This window comes from Gavia stellata, chromosome 23, assembly GCF_030936135.1.
Source record: "Gavia stellata isolate bGavSte3 chromosome 23, bGavSte3.hap2, whole genome shotgun sequence".
Classification (NCBI taxonomy): Eukaryota; Metazoa; Chordata; class Aves; order Gaviiformes; family Gaviidae; genus Gavia; species Gavia stellata.
In genome coordinates this window covers 11,141,930-11,169,413 of record NC_082616.1, presented here as the reverse complement: position 1 = coordinate 11,169,413, position 27,484 = coordinate 11,141,930, and the positions used below count along the sequence as shown (strand labels likewise).

The following is a 27,484-nucleotide window of genomic DNA, read 5'->3' as shown; positions in this document are numbered from 1 at the left end:
ACCTGAGACTTTCCTTGCTGAGAAGCCCTCATCCAGGTTCTGTGAATACTAACCCACTTTTTTTTTCATTTTTCTTTTTTTTGACAGCCTGAATGGCAGACTCCTTGCTTACTAGAAAGATATTAAGTTCCTTGGAAGCTTTGTGTTTACAGAACTAACCCTTTCTAGCTGATACACTGAGTTTCCTTTGCTACTCCTTGTATTATCTTATATACTCATGGAAGAAAGCTTTCTGAAACAGATTCTTTTTAGCTCTTAAAACAGTTGCAGCATTTGAAACCCCATAATAAAAGTTTTTATTCCAAAGTTTTGGTTTCATTTATGAACCCAGACGAGGTCTTTTCCTTGGAGATGTCTCCTCCTCTTCATCATCGTCTTCATCATCAGGATAATCCACTAGGCCAACTAGACTTCCCTGCCAATTAAAAAAAAAGAAAAAAATCTCACATTGAAAAAACCACCCAGGAACGTGCAATTTCAGTACATAACCCCAGCCAGCCAGTCCGGGGGACACAAGCCTGCAGAAGGTTTCTTGGGGATGCCCTTTTCATTCAAAGACCCAGTTGTCTTGAGAATGTTTTCAAACCTCAAGGTTAAAAAAGTACTGGAACCTCCTTGCTCCTCTGCATCTGGCCTCAGAATTACTGAAAAACCACTTTTTAAGCTCCCAGCTGGACAGTCACAAAATCCAACGTGTACACTGCACATCCATTTTGCTGGTAAGTCTTAGGTGTGTGCAATAAAATTTTTGCCACACTTCTCTGTAGCCTCTCAGGCGCTCGCAGGCTAAGATTCAAATGTAACGCACGACTGTGTAAGACATAATGGAGGTACCGCTTCCTGTATTTCATCTGCTTAAAAACACTTACTAATTCCCCGATGGGGTGGGGGACACTAACATAATTCAGAAAAGAACAATCTCAGATGTATTACCACACACACAGAGCAGCGACTGGACACTTAAAAAACCTGAGGAGTGGGAGCAGTTAGATCAGGCAGGAGATTAAACTGTGTCCACCAGATTACCAACAGACTCCAGCCCCACCCTAATACTTCCTTAAACCTTCCCCACAACTAGTAATGGTTTAACTAGACAGAGCTTTGGGTGAATTTATACGTCAACAAGATGCCCTGCCGAGCGGCTAATGCTGCCCGTACCACATTACAACCGGTAAAGTCTCATTACGCTGCTCCACTGTCCCAAGCGAGGACAGCAGCTTTCGTACAAGTTCTCCCACCTTCGTGGCCGTCACCGCTGTGGTCAGGGTTGTGTTCTTTGAAGAGGAGCCGTTGGAGCTTGCTGGTGACGTCTGAGCTGCCACGGATTTACTGTTTGCACCATTTGCACCATTGGCTGCGCTGGCTGAGTGGGAAAAAGTGAATTTGAATCCCCCAGCTGAAGTCCTTTTTGGAAGATTCTCTTTGTCTTCACTCTCCTTAGCTGAGGGACAAACATTTTCATACTTAAGTATCAGCCGTACACAACGCAGTACAATCCACATCACAGGGCAAAAGCTGCCTTTTTTTTTTTTTTTTTATTTCAGTTGAAATCAGCAGCTCACCTACCGACCTCATCCAAAGCATGCCAGCATTCAAGCTGAGCATGGCACAGAGGCTGTGGGCACGGGGACCTTGCTCACTCAGCACACAAAAGTACACACAAAGTTTTGCTTTTGAATGGCATTTAAAACTAGATGCAGACTTGGAGCAATTTAACTTGTTACTTTAATCCTGAACTAGCTTGCAAAGACACAGTAGGAATTCATTACTTAGTGACATGGAATACCCTTACTCCTGCTTACGATACAGAGCACAGGCAACTGGTTTGTTTACGTGACACTCCACGGATCTGCCACAGAGCCCTTCCAGGGCTGACAAGCTGAAATTGAGTAAATACCTTTTTTAGTTTCCATGAATTTTTCATAGCTATCTGGAAAATCATCCTCCTGTTTTGACTTCTCAACCGGAGGTACAACAGCTTCACCTTCTTCCTCCTCATCTTCATTAAACCACATTTCTTCATCCTCCTCTAAGGCTCTGGCATCTCTGCGAAATCTATTGCTACGCAATATAGATGGAACACTGTAAGAGACACACGACAAGTGATTCAAGCTTTGCCTGCTGTTTTGGACTCAGCCAGAATGAGAAATGGCTTCTGACGCTTTAGAGTGAATTCAGTGCGTTTGAGGAGGCAGCCCAGCTCCGTCCGTCACCGTACTCTTCACCAAAACCCCAGCTGACAGTAAGGCAGACTGAATCCTAACTCTGAATGACAGAAGAAGATTCTGCTCTTCAGAAGCTGAGAGTTTTTGGAATGTAACATTTAAAATAGGGACAAATACGGACTGTACTACAGCAGGCTGCAAGGAAAGCCAGGTGCGGGTTTACTCGAATTGAAGAAGTTTTCATCAGGAATGAAAAGCAACCCCAGTCCCCACTCCCTTCTGCTTTTTCTGCCCTCTAGGAGAGAAAAAACCAACCAGCAGGAAGAAGAGACTACATAATGCCATTCAACAGAAGTCTCAGAATACATAAACTGGGTCATACCTGTTCAGTTTCTGGGTTTGTCGGTCTTTTTCTTGCTCATATTTTGTCTTCAGTCCCTTGAATGTCTGAACATATTCGATAGATTCAAGTGCATTATAAAAGTTTTCGACTATATGTGCAATAAGGGACTTAATATCTTCCTGCATAAGGACAAAACAGGGTTTCAGTCTCAAATATTAACATGCAGAAGTTCAGAAAACTGGAGTTTAGTTTTAAAATTAACTGACTCATTGTCCAGAGTCAAAATATTATTGTAAAGAACAAATATGAAGTCATCAGGTTTTTCTTTAATAAAAAAGCTGAAAATCTAGAAATGATTATTAAATTTCCCATATAAATAGACAATATACTCGGTGCTGTCCCAATTCTGTTTGTCATCGTTTGATTAAACCATGATGCTTGCTATCTAGGATGAAGCCTTCCTGAGAAAGCCAGGAGTTTTTCCCCACAAGTTTTAGCTCTTTCTGGCCCTCAGCAACTACCGCAGCAGACATGGGATGAGGCGCCTTTTGGTCAGTCACCCTCTAACAAGCCTCACCCTATCAGGCAAAGCTTAACTCGCGTACCACGCTGGCAAAAGTCGCCTGGAGACACAATGCATTTTCTTATTGCTGGAAACGACAGCAGCTACGATACCCTACGACTAAAAGCTGCCCTTCATTTTCGCAGACCACAAAGACTCCCTGAGAAGACTCCCACACACATCAAGGCACCGGCAGCGAGTAGCTCAGGAGCTGTTGCGAGTCCCTGTTTTCCACCCCAGCAACACAACAAACTGGGCGCTCCTGCTTGTCCTGTCTGTCCTGTCCACATACACATTGTTCCCACAAACACTGCCGGTGGAAAAGCTGCCGATTCAAAGCTGGCACTGTCTAAGAAAACACGTGTGTAGGATTTTAAAGGACAATCATCATTCAAACGTATAGTCAAATTAGTCTCATTTAGACCCACCCAATAATACCCAGATTTACTCACATATTAACATTTCACTTAATTCCTCACTTGGAAGTTTAGTCCAGAAACTAGTCCAGAAACACTGTCAACCACTTAAAAGAATTTCATCTATAGGATACGATCTCTTACACAGACTTATACGTAAATAGGGCCGACACATACTCTCTGAAGGGACGAGCAAGTAAAACAAGCGGTGAAGCAGCTTACTGGCTCCTTTCTATTCGGGTATTTATCTACGGGATTTTTAGTAGTAACACACTGTTTCATGTGAAAGATTTGCATTCTGTATTTCTACCTGAGATGCCACACATGTGTAAGAGCTGAAGAAGCTGTTCAACTCACCACTCTGATGAACTCAAACAGCTCAATCACTGCAGAGTTGAGCAGATTGTACCTAGTTCCATTATCCAACAGAGCATTTATAACTGGTTCAAACAGGTTTCCCTTGGTGATATAACGGTTGTAAAATTCATCTTTTAGGCCAATTATCCTCCTCATAAAGCGAAGAGCACCTGTATGAAGAAAGAAATTCAAGAATTTAATAACTACAGGCCAGGGCTCCAATCTGCTTCTCTTGGAAAGAGCTGAAAGAACCTGACGTTACTGAGAGGAAGATGCGCCCCCAACCCAAGAGCATTAAAAAGCACTTTCAGAAAAAGTTCAGAAGAAACGTTTGCTGACAGGTAACTTTCTTTCATTCTTTGACTTTCCTGGGTATTTGAATGCGATCAGGGTCCATTAATTTCTTCTTGAAATACAGCGGCAATAAACTTTAGCACAGGTGAAGTTAAATTATTAGCTCATTCCTGTGCTTCACTGTGTGCACCTCCCAGAACCAGCCCCTGTTCTTTAAACACCATGGTTCACAAAATTTCATTCCCTCTCCACAAGGTGCGCTAGATTTATGACATTATTAAGAAATGACAGTATTTCCATTCAAATGAGATAAGACAGCTGATCACAAATGATCCTTACTGTCAGAAAGACTTGAAAGGATCACTGTGGACTTCAAAAGATACAACAATTCTTCTCCCACCATAAACTGCACTAGTCTACATTAACAGACATCTGCTACCTTTTTTCCAAAATTGCTTAACAGCTAGTCAGTAATAAAAAAGAAATTAAACATGAATTTTCAATTTTAGTATACATTTTTACTCATACACACTCCACACAGTACATACAAAGCCTTGAAGAAGGAAATCACAACAGCTCCATACTCACACAAGGCCAGAAATGTGTGTTTTGAATTCATCAAGACCAGTACTCTTCTTAGCAAGTCTTTGTTCATAATGTAATTCTTGATGTGATATGTGTGGTGTTCCACACAAAAAGTAAGCAGCTCCAAAATTAAGGCAAGTAGTTGTGCCGTTTGATAATTATCTATGAGAAAAATTAATGCCGTAAGTTATACTAAAAAAACCCACCAAAAGTACTGTCATGCACCAAATCATCACCAAGCTCAGCTGCCATTACAATTCCTGCCATGTTTTCAGTGGCACACTGGATTGCTTTAGGAAGTGGGACATTGGGTCAGAACAAAACCACACACACAAATTCGGCTTCCCTCCCACCAGCCACAAAAATCACCCGGAACTGGCAGCAGGACTTCTGCCAGGATCAGCGAGTTACCGGTTACGGCAGTCCAGATTAACGGTATGTAGTTAAAAGAAGAAAGCCAGTCAGACCTGTATTCTTGTGAACCTAATTAGGAATGTCTTTTCATAATGCTCAAAAAAGAAGCCTGCACAGATAAAAATCCAAACTGTAAAAGTTCAGCCGTGTCTCTTTAGTACCTCTTCTGCTAATATTGACTTAAACTTTCAGGGGCAAGTAGACTAGGGCAAAAAACCAAGTGAAACCCAGTAACTCAAAAGCAGATGAAAATGTTCCTTCAGCTTCCTCTCGTCTCAAGTGAAGCAAAGCACCTACATCTACTTCAATAAAAAGTATTTTAAAAAAATAAAATACAGACATATCTAACTACTTTTTTTTTTTTAAATAAAAACACCATACACAGCATACAAGTTTCAAAACTCAAGGTCAAGTAAAACTTACCGGGACAAATTGTATTACTCTTAGTGGACCCAACTACTGCGTCTGATAAATAGAAATTGAAAATGAAAATGACAAAAAGGTTTTCAAAGCACTGTAAATATTTAAAAGATGGGGATAAACAATCAGTTCTACCAGCTGTTCAAACTTTTCATCAAATCAAAAGCGTCTGTAAGCTATAGGGAACACAGCAGGAATGCATGCCAGGTGAGATTTCTATATTCAATTTACATTACAAAGTTTCAAATTCAACTAGGGCAAAATACGTAATCTAATACTTAGGAATATTATTCCTACCTAGACTAAAAGAAAGTGCCTACTCTCCATTTTTCAAATAATATTATAAAATGAGTACTACAGATATTCTGCAAGTTTTATTTCCGTATAAAATGCATTAAACATTTACTTTTTGACTTAACACTTAATATGAGAAGATGGGTAAGATGAAAGATATGTTTTTTACCAAATACGTATTGGTTTGATTTAACTTCTTGAAAGAGCACTCGGAAAAAAGTCTGACTCAAGAGGTTGTAACGATGTTAAATTTCTGTTTGTAAAGCACTAGAGACAAACTACTGAGTGTTATTTGTGTGTGCCAAACAGAGATTTCCAATTCATTTACTATTACCAGGAAAAATAAAAAAAGAAACAAGATAAAGGAGCTCCAAATTGTATTTCTTTGAACAGATTTCTTTCAGCATTTCCATACTACAGCCAAGCAAAAACTAGTCTGCGGAGCTGATCACCTGAGCACACCTGGGCCTGGAATCACGTAACCACTAATAAATGTCACAGTGTTTTTGTAAACTTTTTTCTAAAAGTAACTATGAACTATAGACACTCTCTGCTTTACAGCAAATACTCTTTAAAATTACACTGGTAGAACTAGTATACGATTAACAATACACACCAAGCAGATACATATTTTACAAAACAGAGCATAAAGATACATTATCATTCAAAGCTGCAATAAAGGGCTGTTAACCCTTCTGTCCACAGAACCCTGTCGCTGCAGGAATAAGAGTTTTCAGCAAGCGTATTCCCAGCTCGCATCACAGGCTTATTGCTGTTACCAGGACTGCAAGTCACTTGAAAACATTACAAGACTTAAAGGGGAAAAAAAAAAAATTAACATTACCTTTTTCACATTTATCTTCTGATGTATTAGCCAGAAGCGGTGCAGTAAGAACATGCATACAATGGTTGTAGAAGAAATTGAGAAACTCACTTTTTTCCGTTTTCTAAAACAAATATAACTTTATTAAATACTCGCATTTCTATACTTCCTTTTCAGTAAGAACGAGTAGCAACATAAAAGACAGCCTACAAATAATTCTATCAACTCCCTCAGGTCTGCCTGTATCTTTTTGGTTGGTCCTGCAACTTTGTCTTCACTCAAGATATATTTCTTTATTTTGGGAAACGATCTGAGACACATGAAACCAACCTAGCTTCACCAAGAACCCCCCACCGTGGATGCAAATACACTACTTCACTGAAGCACGGGACTGCTTAGTTTAATAACCACTTGCACAATACCACACAATACACACAACATTGTCAAAAAAGAATAAAAATATCTTTTTTTATCCTCCGACCATGATAACAGCAATAAATATCAGGCTTTTAATTTTGCTGAGACAGTAAAGTGTCTTTACCCCTTTGTATTTTCTTACATTAGCTGTGGCCAACATATTCTCCGGATCTATCAGAGTACGCAAGAGCCCCATCAACTGAACAGCTCCCCCAAGTTCAGGATCAGTATCGCAGATCATCTGCTCAATGACCACATTGATGAGGAGGATATCCTGCAAAAAAAACCCCAATCAAACCAGAAAATAATTAGAGACAGTTTCAGTAGTGGCTCCCCAGTAAAAACTAAGTGAAACTGAAAAACTGGAAGAACTGCATGTGGAGACCAGAGTCAAGCACAACCCTCCTCACCTAAAATCACTGTTCGGCAGAGCTACGATTTTATTCCTGTGAACACATGGAACACCAACATGCTCAGAAATTTTTATATCTTAAATCTATTTTTTCCTATGTTTCTATCATCTACATTTTTGGGCTAACTGTATTCCAAATGCTGGAGAGGTTTGTTTTGCTGGCTTTTTTTTCTGTTTGCTCTAAAACTAGTATATTCACCAATCTCCAAAACACTTTTACTTACATCATCACTCTGCTGGGCCTCTTGCATTACAAATTCTCGGACCATGGATGGACTAAATTCTACTAGATAAGAAAATATATCTGTAGCAGCAGATCTAACTTGCAGATCATCCATTCCCTAAGAAAAAAAGAAATCCATTTCTTAGAGTAAATAAAGTTGGGTACTCATTACCAAGTAAAGCTGCAAAGAACAGGGAGAACATTTTATTACAAAAGTTTCTAAGAGAGACGCAGTACTACAGTTACAGAAAAACAAACCAAAACAGCAAAATCTTTTCCCTGCTATTTCCGTCCTTTAGAAAGAATGCAAGGATTTCTGTGAATTTGATAGCCCTAATTGAGGCAGGAAACATATGTATGGTGCTACTTGCTGCAGTATCTAAGACGCAAATACTCTGTACCTGTTATCCACGGTTTATTGGTTTTGTACAAAAGGACCAACTATACAAATCAATTTGTGCAAAAACTTCTGTACTCATTTACAGGCAACAAGAATTAATAATTTTTCCTTAAGGTATGTGATTTTCTCTGATAACTGTAAAATTTCTAAGCCTGTAATATTAATGTAACAGGAACTATCTGAACTGGTCTAGCCCTGGAAAAGAATAATGAGATTAGGGTTCATCCCATCACTGAACATCTGTATGACTTTTACGTTTCCATAGCAGTCAATGCTCTTTGGTACGTTCACAGGTTGCTACTCCAGAACGGAAAAACCCCTTGAATTTATAGCTTCCGAGTAAGAGCAGCACTGACATGTGAATTGCAATGGTCAGGCAGCAACAGCTGCTTCAACCAAAGGGCTGAAAAACTCTGTTTTCACATTGCTGATTAAGATGGATTAATCTGCTTTATACCTCTGAAAAGACAGGATTACAGGATCTTTCAGATAGCAACAAGCTAACAGTTCAAGATTATCTAAAAATACGTCTTTGGCACTGTTCCAACAACAACAGGAAAAAAAAAATCAAGCTGCCACATGTAAAATTGAAATATACTCTTTTTCACTATGTTGTCAAAAGGACTGCATTTACCACAGACTTCTCCACCACGCAAAGTAGAAATTATAATGGCCATAAAGTTAGGCTGCTTCTGAAAACTGTGGACATCTTTTGGATTCTGATTGTTGCAATAAACTTCAACTTTCAGCAGAGCAAAACTGCCCAATCAAACTCACACAAAGGTGCTCAGCAGATGTAAAAAACTGGTTAAATGGCCGTGGGGTTTTTTTTCTTTGATTACAATCAGCTTTAAGTTTTCACTTACCATTACAATTTCAAGAGCTGGAAGAATTCCCAACTTTGCCAAAGTTTTGAAAAACGCATCTCTGTTCTGAGGTTGTAACGTCTGAGAAAACGCGCAGAATTCCTTGAAAAAGTTAACCTATCATATAGGAAAAAATAATTTAAGGTATATTTGATTCAGAGAACTCTCTGAAAGTAGGAAACTGTTACAATTTGTATCAGTTTGTGTACTGGCACTGGTATGCGCCTTCCTAGAAAACCGTATTATTCTAGTCCTTTCTCCTCCAGCATTCAACAACATCAACAAAGGAAAGCAGAAGAAAGTAAAACCAAACACACACACACACGCACACACACACTTAAGAGGTTGACATTCACCTCAGAAAGAGATACAGTCACCCTTGTAGCTATTTTATCACATCTAGCTTATGAAGGATTTATACTCCTGTCTGGCGTGCCTTTTGTTTGAAAGAACAAAGATGCTTAGCAAGGTAATATAAGCTGATAAACACATTGAAGGATAAATAATGTTTGTAATATATATATTAAGGGACTACTGGTAATCCTCAGTCACAGGACTTAAAAGATCTTTTTGAATGAGTAAAGTACAGTGAAAAAAGCAGTGTTTGTACGACAAATGTAAGTGATATGGTATGTTGAAGAGTACTTGGAAGAAAGTATACCTTTAGGTCTAGGATGTCAGTTTACTGCTAGAACTTTCTCAACAATAAAATGATTATTTAGAAAAAAGAAATCATAGCTTACCTTGCAAGAAGTATTTTTCTAGTGAGTACATAAATGAAGACTGAGCTACACGGGGAATTATTCTAGAGTTACAGGAGTACCTCAGTGACTGCAGAACTAGCAGAACAGTTTCCATGTTTCTACTTAATCTCTGTAGTTTAAAGCATTCAAAGAACTACCAAGACCACTGACTTACCAATTCACATCGTTTGTCATCATCCGTAGCTTCATCTGTTAATTGTGCAAAAACTTCAGACAAAAATTTCTCGTCTTCCTGCATAACACATAAGAAGAATATGACTTACACAATGCATCTTGGAAGTTAAAGCATCGCTCTTCATTGGATCCCACACTGTAGAAAGTCTAACTTAATTTAAGCTTAACTATGATGCTTAATTACAAACAAAACCCCATGCATTAGTGGACTTGGTAGATACGGGTTCTTTTTTTCTTTTTTATTCACACCTACATTATTTTATCACAAAAAAGGGAAATGCAAGAGTACCCATTCAGGAGGATCATTTCCCGTGTATTATTTCAGTACTCATTCCGTGCAGTGGAAGCAGATCCAGGAGAGCAGAACCATACATGAAGCTGAGCACAGGTGATGATGACTAAAACTGCCTTCGCAACGACTAGTCTCTAAAGAACGTGTCAGTTCCTTTCCTTCTCTGCCATGCCGCCCGCTGTGGTTTACAGCTCTGCCCTACCCCACATACTCACTGTACAATTTGCCACACACCCCCACGCATCAAAATTACAGAAAATAACAGTCTCTGCTCCAGGGTGTGCGTGTAACCTTCCAGGGAGGCAGCCTATACACTTCTACACTAGAAACTGCCAATCGAGATACAATTTGTACCATGCTGCATTTGTGCTGTTCATACTACACTGTTAACATCACACATGTATCAGTTACCCTATTTCGGACCTGCAGCATTGCAAATGTTTTTTCAGTCCGCCTATGCAAGGGTGACTAGACTAACACATCACGAGTTTGCTGCAGCCATGTCCCCATTAACTTTACTCTCAGTAAAACAAGCTCCCCCCACTTGCAGAAGTTCAGCTTTTCCAATCTAGGAAACTTTTTTGAGTATTATTTGTTTTTTGTGTTCAGATCCTCCACTACCAAGAGGTATTTATTTTTAAGTGTATATATAGGACAACACTTCACTTCTTGTTAAGCATTTCAGTTACACCACTGCTTAATACTCAAGAGGTACAAGAAAACCAGGGGGAACATCATCATCTCTCAACTGTTTGGGCACTTTCCTGCCCTCTCTGTACATCGATTTCTCTGTGCTCCTTCACATAGAATATAGTGTTGGCATTCTCTCAAATCCAATGTCTCTGTTACCTTCCAAATACAATATAGATCTTAAAGCAAATAGTAACATTATGCTACAGCATTACAAAATTATGCACCACTGTACTGATTCAACTCTACCAACTTTACTTATGCATTGAACAAACATGAACAGCAGCATTCCAATAAATATATATAAACATTACATTGCATAATGTAGAGGGTGCTTACTTCTCTATTCTTCCGTGTGCTGTTGCCAAAATCTATATGCTTTATTAGGCTAACGTAATACAGAATTTTTACAGCTACAGGAATGCCAGCCAAAGGCTCACATAATTTTTTTCCTCAAAATTTTAAGACGTGGGGAAAGAAGTGCTTTACAAACAAGTAATACCCGGAATCAACATCAGAGAGAACGCAACATACATGGACTTAGTAGTTTATTCTAAGCTTTGCTGGCTTTAACAGCTTAATTAAGCCTGTTTAAAAAAATAAATGACTGTACCACAATCAACAATAGATAGGCTAGAAAATCCCCGCTACAGAACACCTGGCAACAGAAAGATCTCTTGCTTGTATGAGGCTGCCGCAGAGTGTAGCCCTGATATCCTAAAGCACAGGAGGGATCTAGGTTTGCTTTGCCTGCTGGCTCAGTTTCCCATGTGGCTGCCTTTCATCGACAGCAGCGCTGGGATCTACTGCTTCGCGGCACGTAGAAAGGAGCTTTACTGCCGTAGCAAACACAATCTGTTACTCCTATAAACCGCATTCTCCTAGGGAGCTTTGCCAGTGTATTTAGGGTAACAAGACTTCTAATGTGTTCACCAAACCCAAAGGAGCTTTAGAGTTCTTGTGCCACAACAAAAAGCTGATTTACATCAGGGGACTGTGAAAACACTCCTGAATCTGAGGTCCATACTACCATGTAATTTTCCTCAAGCATGCTATCAATAACATCTCTTCCATGCGTGCTTTCTTCTTAGTTTGTAATTCTCAAGGCAGGTCAAATGATGTATACGTCAAGGTTATTTGTAAATCATCATGCATGTCTCAATTACAGTCTTTAAAACAGATAAGCAAACCTATGTGCCATGTACTCTCCCTACTACGGCAAAGATGGCAGTCACTGAGAGCAGTGAAGAACTGTCAGAGGATTTCAGAACTTTCTTCTAAGAGTACTAGAGGTAACAGGAAATCATAGTTTTCTGTTAAGGCGCAATTAAATATTCAGTACAGTAAAACTTAAATGAAAAATAACGAACTTTACAGAGTGAAAAATCTCTAAATGCCAACAGGACTGTGGCCTTAGGAGAATGATACTGAATTTATTTTTAGTTTTAGGAAAGTAATATATGCAAAAGAATAAACACAGAAATCTTTATTTAACACAAAGTCATTAATTCTGCAAGTGGGATTTACTTTTTAGTTTCCTTCTGCTATTCAAACAGAAAGAAGAAAGAAGCCCAAAAGCTTATTCAGGCAATTCTCTGAAATTCTTTAGTTTTGATTTTTTTTCCAGTCCTCCATTGCATTATTTTGAAATATTCCTTACGGCAATGTTATTTCTCCAGTGTCCCTCCCTTTCCACAATTTTAACTACCCTCCTCTTCTCCTCAATACATCTTCCTATTTCACAGAGACTATCCACACTCAAAACCAACAGGTTTGTCACGTTCTGTTCCTACACAAACGTACCATTTTTCTAAGGACATGGATCAGAAAGAGAATAAAACCACTTTGGTATCCATTAGTTTGCACAACAAAGCATGAACCGAAAATACCCAAAATGTCATGAAGATCACACACAGCTCTTTACCAAGGCTCCTTCCACAGTCCAGCTTGGTTGTCACACCCAACTACTTTTAAGCCTGCTTCTGACTACAAAGTATGCAGTAAGTTTTTTTTTACATAGTAACATGTTGGTTATTTATTAATTTTTACTTTTGGATATCAGTATGAAGAAAAAGCCCAATGAATTGCTTAACCTGCTACTACAACATGAACATTTGAAATTAGTACCATAAAGTAATAGTAGTGTAACAGGAGTGGTTCTGAACATGCTCTTTTGAATCACAGATTCAGAATTTGTTATAAAGACATCACAAATGTCCCTGATATATAATACAGAAAGTTGCTTGTTCCCAAATACCTATACAAAACCAGCTCAAAATGTGTACGTTGCTTGTGAATCAAGAAGAGCCTTTATCTGTTTACAACCCATTAAAAAAGTATTGATATACTCACCTGAAATCTACCATTTACAAACTCCAAAATAAAAGGCATCAGAAATAAGGGGAAGCATTCAAAACATTATGCAAATGAAAGCACATATGATTAACTTACACAGTGTTGAAGAGCCATAATCAATTTTGAAACTACAGCTAGAGGTATCTATACATAATCCATCTATACCATATTAAAACCCACTTACCTGCAACATACTGACAATCTCAACTTTGTTGAAGAAAATAAAGGAAGTGAGGGTAGAAAGAAAATTCTCTTCAAAAACAGATGGTGTTGGCAAGATGATGTCCTGAATATACTGTACCCTGTAAGTCTGGTGGATTTTTTGCCTGAGTTCAGAGTCTGTTATAGGAATAACCTCCTTAAATTTTGCTGTTTTGGTCAAGAACTCCCTGTGCCGTTTTGGCTGAGCCAAAGAAGGATCATACTCAAGGCATCCAACAACATCCATAATACACTCATCAGAAAACATCACCTCAAACAGAGTTGCTTTGTTGAGGAACAAAATTCCTCTAATAATTTCATACAAATGATGTAAGCCTTCGGTGTTCTCTAAATTCTCGCAGACTTGGAAAAGCTGTAATAGTTTTTTAATATAGCCTTCATTCTCCAAGGCCAGTGCTAGCTTTTCTCTACGGATGGGTGAGGAGAGAACAGAGGTAACTAGGTCAGCAATCTCTTCAAGTTTGTTGAGTTCACAAGTAGGAAGGTCAATCAAAGGACTCGTTTCAGGCATTTCTTCTATGTGTTCCTCTTCTGACTCAATAAGGTCCTGTGTGACTTCCACTGAAGGATCCTTACCTTGGACCTAAGCAGAGAGCACGCACAATTACCGTCTCATCTCAAAACACACATGAAAATAATCAATGCAATAACTGAAATAACATGTGCGTAAGCACTTTTATACCTTCAGTTGCCTGGAAAATGTCTAGCTGCGCAGAGGAGTAAGTTTGCTGCCTCTAAATTCTACAGTCACTACTATTATCCTCAATAGTACATTTGTCAAAAAAATCAAACCAAACCAAACCCTAACAGCATCTGTGCAGTCCAGAAGTCTGAAGCACCTTGGAGACAAGCACAAAATATAGAAAGAGAAGAAGGGTGTAACAAAACCTTCTTTCAGTTGTCTCAAACGGAAGGGTAAGAAGCCTTAAAACTCATAGTAAGAGCCCACAGCTACACCAAGATTAAGTGAAACATAACAAAAAGACCAAGAACAAAGGCAGGAAAATGTCACGAATACCAAAATTGAACAAGAAAAGCGGGAAGCAATTGCGCCCTACTCTGCGCTTTCCTTCCGCTTTGTCTCCCCCTCTAACTCCTTTCCCCAGTCTTCTCCTATACATCCTATACTTTTTGTTGCCCTCACCGATCCAGTTCTAGAATTCAGAACCTTCTGTTGTTAAGTCGGTCGTAACATTGTAGAATCAATGTTATGCAGGAGTCTCAACAGACAAAGTGGGAAGAGTTTTGGAGTCTGATTAAAAAGCCTAAAGCTAACAGTTTACATTGTCTGATCACATGAAGACCTGCCTCTCAGACTGGTCATCAGCTCAGCCCCAATTTAAAACCTGGACTATTTATTAGACGCATATACTTGTGGTTACTAGGATCGGTTCCTTTCAACAATAGTACTTCAGAACTGTCTGAGAAGACATACCTCAAAACATGCTAAGGTGAAGAATGCATCTAAATTGCCTAGTTTGTTCAAAGGAAACTGCTAGGAAATCAGAGTTCTATGTTTCTTTAGTTAACATTGCACCATTTCAAAATCTGAGAAGGTTGTGAGAAACTCCAACACGAAAGCCCGGGTTTCTTCTTTTAAGTACACATAGGTGGCAACTCCATTGACTTGTTGCTTCGAGAGTTGAAAGTATAAAATCTAAGTTGTTTTGCGATAAAAAAATGAAGATTGAAATATCCATAAGACACAGTCAGTAAGACTTAGGTCTTAATGAAAAAAGTATCACTGATATTTTTGAGCTCATACAGCAGTGCCACCTCTTTGTCTCTGACAGTGAAATATCTAGCTCCTTATGCATTACATCGCTTTTTCAGTTCCATCGCACTCCAACAAGCCAGCTTCCTAAGGCCGCCTGGGAGGACAATTAAAACAAAGTACTCTGGCATTCCCCTTTTTAATAAAAACAAACAAGAAAACCCCTAAAATGCCTAGCACCTGTGTCTTATCATTACATTGATTTTTCAAAAGTGTGAAATTCAATTATGAGAACAACAACTAGTGTTCTAAATAGTGACAACTTAAGATATTGCACAGAAAAGCCACAGAAAATAATGAAGAATACGTGCTTATTTTACAAGTAGGTTTTAAAATTACAGCACGAACACATGAAGTCGCAGAAGACACTAAAACATCTGGAAGAAACAGAATATTTTAAGTTAACTGTACCTGGCAGATTTTTTCCCAAATTTCATCACAACCAGCTTTTTCTTGAAAACTCAGTGCTAAATCATAGTTTTCTGCTTCTGACCACACAATCAGGGTATCCTGTTTAAGACAAAACAAACAAAAAAAATTGTTTCTGAAAGAGGTCTACACTGCATATTAATCTGTGTTCCATTAAGTCCTATGTCTAAACAAGAAATAATTTTAATTAAAGTTACACTTGTCAAAAAAGAACATAAGACACTGAAATATTAAATCACCTGTTGTGCCATAAGGGACATCACCTTTCTTTTTTGCTATTTTATGACCTTACATATTATATATTCAAATATACTTTTTTTCATACCCAAAACACTTATAATGGCATTTTTCTGCAACATACTTCTGAGCCAACAATCCTGAAAAGGGAATGCACACATTGTAGCAGATTAAGAAAACCTGCAATATAACAATTTAACTCTATTCATATTTAATAAAGTAGAAACAAAACCCCAAGATTACAGTGTTTCCTCCTCAGAAAGGGTTTACTATTGTTACTATTCCCTCTACCAATTCAATTTGTGCACTTGCACAGTATATCTGGAAGATTCACTGGAATTTCTGAATAGAGTAAAAAGGGGTTTTTATGAGGTTTTATTAGGACACTTGCTGCTGTACCATAAGGAACGTAAGCCTGTGCTTCAACACTCAAAAATATAGTTCAGCATCCTAGAGTAAACTCATCGTTATGTTAAAATGTTCAAACTGAACGGCTCTCTGCTAACTTTGCAGTACATTTGATAAGCTCCAGCAAAACGGTTCAACATTCTGCCAAGTTTGTTGACTTCCTGAAATGTTACCGCCCCTCTTTTTTTTTTTTTTGAACACCAGCAAGCCCTTGCTTAATTGTCAATAAAGTAATTTCCTTCTCGCATTTACAAAGGTCAATATTCACCACACAGCTTATCAAGGCTTGTAAGTCTTTACCTTATGCATCACTTTTACTGTAAACAAAATATTCATAGTGGTATCTTTAAGCTTAGCAACCAAACCCAAACAAGTATCTGACTGGCTTACAGATACCTGATTACCTTAGGAAACTTCAGGGGCAACAAAAAACAGACACTGCCATTGCCCCCTCGCGTCTTTACCCCCAAAACACTTCTTGGTTCCCTTTGGGCACCAAATGACAGGAAACGATGAAGCTGATTGATTACTATCTGTAAGGTGTTCACTCTGCTAAAAGGCCAGTCCATGACATGAGATTGTCACCATCCTTCATGTATCCGCCAAAGACAGAGGGATCAAACCATAATGAATACCAAGTGATCATTGCTACTCCTGAACCTACTGTCAGTCAGCATTCCTTAATCGTTTTCGATCAAAATCAGGTTAGCTTAGATGGTTTAAACAGACCTTTGTTAATGCAGTTATCTGGGCTTACACAGGTCAGGGAGCACTCGTAAGTATTTCCACTGGCAGACGTGAGGGGACTAACGTTTGGGAAAGGACTGCTGACAAGCAGCTGGCATGGGACAGCAGGTAAACTCTTCCATCAGCACAGCTATCCGAAAAACACGCGTCTGCCTCAACAAACACAACTCTCCAGCTGCTACAATTATCACTCTGGAACATGAATGAAAATCAGCATCGCTGATATGGCATTAATTTTTCAGGTCATTTCTACAGTAATCTTAATCTCTCAATATCTATATATGTAGTTGCGTGTTTTGAGGGTTTTGTCTTAGCTTTTTTTTTCATTTAATAAAAAAAGCTTAGCATAACAGCTTTTTCGTACAGCAACACTGTTGACAAAAGCCTACCAATAGTTAGCTTCCTTCTCCCAAAACTCTCACAGGCCACGCTAAAAGCAACAGCATTCGCACAGGCTCAATTCCACCCGCCCCCTTTCTCATTTTTATGTATTCCTTTAAAGAAACAAAGTCTTCCCGTTCTGGAAAGAACTAAGCTCACTGCACTATGGTTTTAATGCTGTTCATGTGAGTTGTTTGTTTATACTACAGTACCCTATATTACACTTGCACTTTTGTCCTACAATCACAAATATTAATAGGTAGTCTCCCTGCTTTTGAGCTCTGATTCACGTGTGCAAATGGTACAGCTTCATACAGCTGACACGGTTTTTGCTTACAGCTGTCCACCCTCATCTCCGGCTCACGGACAGCTGAATCTCTATGTTTACAGTGTGCCATTTTAGAGTGAGCAGTTGAACTGGGCTTCAAGGAAAAAATAGTAATTGTCAACTGCAGGCTCTGAAAAGTCTGATCAGCTCCCTCATCTGGTTCTCTTTTAGAGATTAATTAAAAAAATAAGAATTCTTAAGTACAATTTTATGGCTGTTACAGAACTCAAAATCTGAAATGTTTATCTTGAGATATTCTGTGAACTTCATAATGCCCTGACACTCAAAATCAATACACTTCCAGGTGAGCTGAGACTCAGAGATGCCTCAGTGAACAAAGAAGGACACACACATGAAGAGGTCCTATTCATAGCCCAGAATGATTCAAATAAGAGATATAGTGCAGTAACTTAAATGACTGCATGCATCCATAGAGACTGCACTCAAAAATTCTGTGAGAATTCTCAAGTTACTGAACGGTAACTCCTTTCAATCTGTACTGCCCACACAAAGCAGAAGTTACATAAGTTTCTCCAAAAATACTTCTGAAAGACTAAAAGATAGTTCCATCAGAAAATAATTGTCCAATACCAATATAAAATCTACTCAACTGGCATACACTTCCTGCATGACCTGAGACAACCCACGAAGGCCACAGACAGACATCTTCCAGGCCTAGCTGCTGCGAGAGACTACCACTCCCACCTGCTTAGATTAGCACCCGCAATGCTGCTCCGTCGACGAGCAACAGCAGTGTTCCTTAATTCACTCAAACACAATATAAAGACAAACAAAGTAAGAGATTATTTCAGAACAACAATTTAAACTAAGAGAGTAGCTCAAACCCCTCTTCAGTGTTGGTATTGGTTTGAACAATGTCTGCTACTCCACCTCTCCTTGTTCCTGCACCAGCCCCTCAACGCTATGCCAGCACAAGCGTGCTGCGCAGTGAATCAGATGGGGGAACACATGCCGATAAAAATTAATCCGGCAAAAAGAGGTATTTCAACTGAATCACTTCCTACATCTAACCTGTCACACAGTAACATGAATACTCATGCTGGCATGGAAGAGGAGTGAAGCAGCTCCCTGAAAACTGCTCAGCCTGGCTTCAGCAGCACCCCTGAAAATGCGTTAAATCCTGGCTTCAAGTAACTCCAATTTTGCCTCAAGCAAATTGCTCTGTTGTCACACCAGCGATGGCAACTCTGTGCAAAAGACAGTATTTGCACACATTCTTCACCTCAAATGTGAAAATGGATAGATCACACCTAAAGGAGAGTTAACATCAGAAGGCAGTGTTCACAGAAAGGATATCTGTAGCAGTTTAAAGTCTTACAGCCACGTAACTGAAAATTACCGCCCTCCTAACTGAGCTGGAGGAACAAAGCACACAAACAGATCCATCTGATTTCTCACTCCTGTGCCAGTTTTGCCAGGGAACAGTAACCTCAAGCAGAGGGTGGAACAACAAATGGGTGTGGTAACAACTTTTTAAACTGCTCCTGCTAGAGCCTCCAGAACATAACTGACCCTGCCCTTTGGCCAACATGGGGTGTCCAGTGGACATATGTAACTCTCAAAGCCTATGCCCCAAAATCCAGGGGCATCTAAAGCTCTTCAAGCTCTCATGTTCTTTGCATACATGGAATTAGAGATTCTTTTATGTTGTATGCTGAGCAGCCTGGCACCTATGTCCAATCCAAGCCTAACACCTTGACAGAATTACTTCTGCACGAAAGCTAGTGACCATAAACACGATTCAAGAAGGCAGGTAACAGGCCTGCCCTGTTTACAGTTGGTCAACAGTTATAGTATTACTTAGAACAAACAGTATAAAATTGGCAATCACAGACTGATGCACAGCAACTAAAAATCAGGGTGGTTTTGTTTCTGCAGAATGATGGCATGCAAGTCACAATTTAAGTGACTGCTATCCTGTAAGTCCATTCAAGTAATTTCTATGAAGACAGATGTGTAGGCCGGGCGTGTTTCCTTTCCATCAAACTGCACCATCTTGCAGCTTTCCCCAAACCCAAGGTGATCAGCACCTTAATAAAAATCTGCAGTTGAACTCTGGCAAGTGGAAAAAGAGCACTCTCCTCCACACTGCCATTCAGCTACAAGCATCTGCCTGGCCAGATCCGTAAAGCCCCCGTGTCTTCAGGCCACCTATGTAACAAACTTCAACATTCAAGTAGGGACACTGGAAAGACCACCTCTCTTCATCTTTGGTTAACCCAAATATTTTGCCTAAATCTTACCACCATTTTTAAAAAGGATCTGCTCCTGAGACACCCAGGTTTGAATATTACAATTTTTCAGAGGTGAGAGAAGCATGGGAATGCTACATTAAGGTCTGCTTTTCTCTACTCTACTCAGAAGGAAGCATGTAAAACTTGAGGACAAAGCTGTGTCAACTAAAAGCTGTACTATTTCAGAGGTTAGGCACACCTAGAACCTGTCTCTGGAAATCATCAATCATTATTCCTCTTAAAAAAAAACCAAAACCAACCCAAACTTCTTTGAAAGAGCGAACAGTGAAGCAAACACTTTCAGCCACGAGGACACAAAAGTGTTAGAATCAGTAATAGAAGCCAAGCAAAATAAACTTCAGTCTGAGTTTTTCAAAACTACAACCTACAAAGACTTCCACAAGAGAAATGACAACAAAAGCTACTTAAGTCACTTGAAATTTTGCTACCAATTAAGTAAAGAAGGCTTTCAAATAATCAGTTTTATGACGTTTCAGAAAACAGGCTGCAAAAGGAAGCAATTTAAAACTTTGCAACAACATAATCTGCATTCGTATTTCATTATGTATTACTTTCCTCTACTAAACAGGAAGCAGTTCAAGGCTCCTGACTTTCAGAACCCTGCAGAGCTCCATAAAGACCGTCCTTCCTCAGCAAGGCCCGCCCAAGGAAAGCCTATGACTGTCATCCACCTGACTAAAACCACCAATATCTAATGAGTGAAAAGTGGAAACCACAGAAAACAGAGCCTTCTGAACAGCTAGGCCCGAGACTCTGACTCGCTCCTAAGCTAAAGTCAGCCAACCTGTGCTTAAGAGCTAACAAAGTCTCTTTTCCTCAAATTCTCATAACATAACTTGTCACCTTTCCACTGGGGGGAAAAAAAAAAATCAAAACAAACAAAATCCTTACAGATTAGTCTCTTCATGATTTAGGAAGAACAAAACTACTGTTTTCTAGTGCTGAAACTCTTCTAGATACCATAATGATGAAGAGCAGTATAGAACACTCAACAAAAGGAACAGAGAATCTACTGCAGAACAAAGGAACAGACAGAAAAAAACCACAGTAATAACCATGAGAACAATGTAGGCAGCAGAGACACCAAAAGTTAATGCAGAAAAAGGAAAAAGCAATAAAAGCAGAAGAGATTTAGTAAGCTCATTTTTTAGTGGATTAAACAAAAATGACCTATTAACATAGCTCCCAACTGTTTTACTTCTTTGTTTTGCAGAAGGCAACCATGCAAGTAAGTCTCACCATGGCTAGTCACTTTACTCAGGATAGCAGAAGTTTTCAAGGCTTAAAACAAAGACTAAACAGCAACAATGAAAGAAGTCCCACAAAGACAAATTCCTTCGTGCTATTTCCAGAAAAAGAACTCCAGAAGTAAATACACTGTAGCAGGCCTGGCCAGTGTTTTGCCTTCCTAATTCGGCAATTATTTCATACGGCCTGGGATGGGAGACAAAAGTTACACATGTATGTTTCTAACTATTTTTCCTGTAATGAGTTCAGTATTTATCCAAATTGAATATATTCTCTTCAAGGACTGAAATCCAATAGGGTTTTTTAGGAGACCAACATTTTCATTTCTAGAATGAGAAGTATTATAGCACCTACAGGCTTCTAAGCGAGTTTTTCACCTCTATGAAAAACATCACTGACAAACGCATGTCATGCCGCTTTGCTTTTCTTCTGAAAAACGCAATTAAGTTTCAGCACAAAACAATTCTTTAGCGTCAGTAATCAGAAAAAATAAAGCATAACAGTAATACTTGCCTGCTGTTTTTGATACGCAGTATTGGGATTGATCTTCGATTCTAACAGTAGTGAACCTGAAAAAGGTATGAAGAGATATTTACTGAGTTTAACAAAATAAACATCTCCGTGCATCTTACAACCACCGCCCATGTGCCAGCCAACATATGCTCTACTTAATCCATATCTTCCATAAGGTCTAGGAGAACCATCTTCTTTAAACATAATTCCCTAAAATAAGCCGGGTAAGACAAAATTCAACGTAAATATCCATATGAAAATCTATTTTTCTCTTCTAATTTAGACCAAAATTCCTTGTAGCACGGTCTTTCCTCCTGAAACCTGGTGCGACAACTGGCTTGTTTAAAGGCTGTTGAGCAAACCGATACAGATTTGCACCAGGTAACATACTACCCAGCACGAAAATGTTTTTGCCCACAGAAGCCACGTGGACCATTTGCTTTTATTTCCTTCAACTGTCCTTCAGAAGTGAATCATCTAGATACTATAAACCCAGGGACTTTATCTTGTGTATGCAAGTAGTGTATGTATCCCGGCAACAGCTCCAGAGTAATTTATACCAGTCTTAGGTGGTTTATTTAGCACGTTAGCACCTGTCGGCTGACACAGTGGCCAGCGTGTACTCTCCCCCCTCCAAAAGAGATCCTTAAGGTGACTTTAAAGTGCAATAAAACATGAGGAACGCCACACAACTCGAATACAATCAGTGAATTTCTAGGGGAAACAAACAAACAACTTTTTATAGTAGCAAGAAGAGGAAGAGAAGAACACTCCAAAAGCGAACAAGATGTCGTCACATGTAACAACTTCATCTCTATTCAGCCAAAAGAGAGGCAGCCGGCTCGGGTAACCGGGAGGGGGAAAGTCTAGGGCCACAGGGGTAAACACCGCTGCGGCTTATCTGGGGAAGGAAACTTTGAACGGAGCCGCAGCTACAGGAAAGAAGGGGGGGGGGGGGGGGGGAGAAAATAATAATAATCCTCTGGGGTCTTCCCTGATAAACGCGGGCAGGGAAGACACCAGCAGCCAAGCCCGGCGGGTGTCAGCGCTGGCGAGCGGGGCTGCGAGGGGCGCGGGAGCCGGGCGGGCTGCGCGGCAAGGGCCGGTGCCGCGGGGAGCGAGGGAAGGAGGCCCGGGCGCGGGCGGCGGCGGGCGGCCTAGGCCTCCGCGCAGCCCCGGCCACGCTCTCACCGTCCGACTCGGCGCGCACCAGCAGCGACATCCCCTTGAGCCGCTCCACGTAGGTGGAGGAGACGTGCCCGGTGCCCCTGTCGTCCCATTGCCGATCCTCGTTGAGGGTGTAGACCTTCACCCGCCGACGGGTGTCCGACATGGTGCGGCCTCGGGCCTCCGCGCCGGCCCCTGGCCCAGGCCCGGGCCCGCTCCGCCTCCGGGGGGCGAGGGAGCGAGGGCGGGGGGAGGAAGCGGGGCCGCCGGGCCGCTCAGGGGCACCGCGGGGCCTTTAACGCGCCGCTTTTCATGGCTCCCCGACGGCGAGAGAGCGACGCCGCGCCCCGGCTCGGGCCCTCGCTGGCGCCGCTCCGCCGCCTCAGCAGCTACCGCAGCGCCGCCGCCATCTTGTAACCCGACTCTCGCCGCCTTTCTCTTCCTCCCAGCCCGGCCACGGGCTCCCCTCGCAGGGGCTACGGCGGCCGGCAGCTGCCGCCGCGCCGCCGACAGGACGGCGGCCGCGGGCGGGGCGGGGCGGGGCCGCCGCACGCCCTCACGGCCCCCGGGTCGCTTTCCGGCAGGCGCGGGCCGGCGGGGGCCTGCAGCCACCTTCAGCCGACGTGTGAACAGGTTCCCCCGGTAAACACCCCAAGGCTTAAACCCCCTCTTTTTCCTTCTAAAGTCGATCCTAAAGGCTGGTAGCTGCCTCCCCCTGCACAGCGGTGGAAAGGGGTAGGCGCCTGCCCGGGGCCACCGCTACCACACAAAACGATGGGCAAGACCCCCATCCGCGCCAGGGTAAGCTTTGGGAGCAGGCTGTGCTGTGTAACACAGCTCTTGCAGCACACGGAGGGCCTAGAGTTGAAGTTCTGGAGAAAAAGGTTTCCCTCGCATCACAAAATAGCAGCAAGGTTATTCCGTGGCATCTCTTTTAGCCACTCGACCCCTTTACCACAGCAGGGCACACCTTAACGCCTGTACCATAGTATGCATTTTGTTACACGTTCGCGTGCTTTGTAGAGCTGTACAGAAGGCTCAAAAGCTAAACTGAGGTTGAAGCTGTTCTGTGGAGCTTCTCAATGAGAGAAACATGCTTAATTAGTCCTTACAAACACTGTACAATGTAAGACAGACCATGTGCCAGGCATTGTGGAGCCTGTAAATCTTAGTTTTCCATACTGAAAACCAGCTACACGTTTCCTCTGTGCTAAGAACAATAATAAAACATAATTACATTTCAATGTTTGCATGGGAACAGGGGAAAAGGACACAAAAGCGTGCAAGAAGTCAAGCTGCGTGAAACAGCGGGGACTTTGGGGAAGAGGGGAAGCTTAAAGTGTCTCGGAACAAAATCTTTCAGGCTAGGAAGGAGAAGGGAGATGGGAGGGCAAGTGCTCCCCGGGCCAGGGTGTGTCTCATTCCCAGACAAAGCAAGGCTTTTCTAGCTCTTGCCTAATGGCAAAAGCAGCTACACCGGTATAGCTCTTACTTACAAGACTGGCATTTCTCTGGTGTAAGTTCAATCTCGTTCCAGATGAAGGGAAACAAAAAGTTCACTAGAGAATATGCCACTATAAGTAACTATGTGCAACCTTTCCATATATTGGAAAACCATTCTCTAGACAGATTTAGAAAATTTACACCTATGTAACATTTAAGTCTCTGCTTTTGCTCTGACATTCATTGTAACAGGCCTCCTAAGACTTACCACCCTTGAGCACACCGAGTATGTGACAGCCACTGATCATTGCTTGGTGCAGTTTTCAATCAGCTGCACTGCTGTGGCTGAACAGCTGAAAAGTTTTTTACATTCCTTAAGAGGCAGCCTTATGCATCTGAGGACCGGTCAGTCTGCTTATTTAACATCTGCAAAACAACACACCACTAAGAAAGGTTAAGAGAAGCACCCTTAATGGGGTTCTGCAGAACTAGGGTTCAACCCCCATCAAGCTCTTATTTTAATTTTTAACAGGAGCTGTTGAAGACACACAATCATGAGTTTTCCTTGCAGATGATAGTTCTCAGAGGCATATCTTAGTTGCCATCGTATACACTTATTTTTAGCTGTATACAGTATAGGAACTTACTTTAGGATATGTTTATCCATAAAGATATGATGCACAGGTCAGTAACTGTACAAAAGGCCACGGTACATTAGCGATCAATGGTTTGACAGTCATGTTAACCAGTTTACAGTTGGGTTTCACACAAGCCTTCCCCGCTACGTATCGGTGGCCTTTTCCACGCTACATGGCCTGATCCCCTCAAGGTTTGACGCATTGGGCATATTTCTGCCTCAGTGAAAGCTCAGTAAAACTAAAATACACGAAAAGAAACACAAAAACCAATGGCCACAGCATATTGCTGCTTCAGGACATCTGCCACTTGCAAACTCCCTCTCCCCTCTGCAAGACTTCTACAGACTTTCTTTAGCTCTTCAAACCAAATGCATAAAAAAAACTAAGTATGACTTCTCCTACTCAAGATTAAATGCAGTACTTCTCCAGATATGCAGAATAGCAAGAAACCACAAAAGAATTCTGGAGCAAATTCTTATCTATCACGGTGAACAGCTACAGGAGTAGGAGATACACAAGCCAGAATTGGCATGAAAAACTATTTCTCTGTTTAAGCTATGAAATAAATCCGTGACCTCTCCAGGCATGATATCAATGACCTCTGTGGAAAAATGCCACTCCAGAACACACCTAGATTGTATTCCCTCGGACACGGGGCTCTTTTTTGCACAGAACAGCATCCAGGACTTCGCAGCCTGGGGTGTTAGAAACCACAGCATGATCTAGTCATCTATACCAATAAAAAGCAAGTCAATTCTCGGGGGCTTTGCCTGAAGAAGATATGCAAGACTTGCCCCAACAGCTCTTACAGACCTGATTTAAAACCACAGTAAATACAAGACCAGGAAAGCAATACATCTGAATCTCTGCATCTTAAGTTCAGAGAAAGCAAAGTAGCACTTTTTTATTATAGCGTTGCACCTGCCAGTAGCTCATCTCTCCCCATTATCGCAAAGCAACAAGCTGTAACTGTTAGAGTTCTCTGTTCGTCATCAAAATAAAGATTTTTGTTAGGGTAGGCTGCAGACAAGAGCAAGTCATCAAGCATCACAACATGGAGCAGCAGGGAACTCTCATATTTTTTGTTTTTTTCAGAAGCAAGACTGACAACTCATTCCCAAATCACTTAAAATTTCTTGTGAGTGAAATTAAGAGACTGCATTATTCCCTCTGGCATGTAATCCCAGAAGTACAATTAGGCCAGCTCTTACGCTTTTATTACAGTACTTGCAATATTTATTGCTGGCATTTAAAGATACCCCAGCTCCTGACGCTTTGCACCTGTGTGAAAACTTCCACATTGCCAAATAAACACATTTCTGGCCCTCCTGACCTGGTGTAATGCTGCAACTGCCCAGCTTCACTTTCCAAAGCAATACCTTGCAATGGCTCCATTTAAGATGGGTCATTACAGAAGCTAATTATCTAGTGCAGTACAGACAAAAATCACTATTTCAAACATGAAAAAACAGCTACTGCAATAGGGCTGAGCTCGCTCTCTCAAGCACTATTAACCTACCTGCTCTCTGATCATAGCTGATACCACCTGAGAGCCAAGTATCTCCTGCCACGGTCCAACCTGCCGCTACTGACGGCTCTCGGGTGAACCCGGGATGTCTGAAGCCAGCCTGCCTTCCCTCCAGGAAGGTTCAGACTAGCACACACTTACTCAATTCTTGGCTCCCATTGAGCTTCTCTCCTCAGGTAAGAGCAGCTGGTTTGTGCTCCTCCCAGACAGTTCCCAAGCGTATTTTTTTCCGCCCCTTCCCATAGGGCCTAAAGCTTGTTAACAAGTGCAGAAAGTCAGGCTGACTGTACAGGTTCTGCCACAGGAACATAAAAGTCTTTTTCCTACTTTATCTTCTAACAAACAGAAAATCCCCCAGCATTCCAATAATTGATTTACTGAGACCACCACCCATCTCACAAATCATTAATAGTCCTGTTACTGCAGGCAAGAAAATACCTTTACAGGAAAGAACAGGATTCTTTTGGGTCCTACATCATCGATTGTCACAAATTCAAATGCAAGCATCCTACTGGTAATGTGCTAACTGAAAAAAAAAAAAGCTTCTGAAGTTAGTATTTCATGTAGTATTTTAGTAACTAGAGCATCCATCAGTTCTACTACAAAAAGGAGCCTTACAGATAAAACAAGCTAAACCTTGGAAAACCACTTAGATTGGGGAGGTCAATTTCTGAGAACAGTTACAAGAAATGGAAACATCTGAGCTTCTGTTTAGGGACTTTTAACATTTGCCTACATAATATCATTAACACTACACAGGATATGTAACGAACCAGGTATCAGTCAATTAAGTCATAGTAAGCAAGGACACTAGAATTCTTACTAAGAAATAACAGAATACAGTCCTCAAGGAAAAGATTGCTAAGGAAAACTTTTTCA

At 40.9% G+C, this 27,484-nt stretch overlaps 1 protein-coding gene across 4 annotated transcripts; it reads right to left on the bottom strand.

The window, feature by feature from the left end:
* Positions 1 to 23,169, bottom strand: PPP4R3B (protein phosphatase 4 regulatory subunit 3B). Of its 4 annotated transcripts, none has more exons than XM_059828482.1 (16): positions 23,021 to 23,169; positions 21,830 to 21,885; positions 15,674 to 15,772; positions 13,451 to 14,071; positions 9,910 to 9,987; positions 8,992 to 9,108; positions 7,727 to 7,843; positions 7,233 to 7,364; positions 6,695 to 6,797; positions 5,560 to 5,601; positions 4,726 to 4,884; positions 3,844 to 4,013; positions 2,548 to 2,687; positions 1,898 to 2,082; positions 1,239 to 1,441; positions 1 to 415 (listed from the first exon to the last, which is right to left on the bottom strand). In XM_059828482.1, the coding sequence occupies exons 1-16, from the start codon at positions 23,160 to 23,162 to the stop codon at positions 320 to 322; spliced, it is 2,460 nt and encodes an 819-aa protein (XP_059684465.1). In that variant the 5' UTR covers positions 23,163 to 23,169; the 3' UTR covers positions 1 to 319. The 4 variants fall into 4 exon arrangements, with proteins under 4 accessions (XP_059684465.1, XP_059684466.1, XP_059684468.1 ...); XM_059828483.1 differs by having other exon boundaries at positions 23,040 to 23,143; XM_059828485.1 differs by lacking the exon at positions 4,726 to 4,884.
* Positions 23,170 to 27,484: the final 4,315 nt, after the last annotated feature.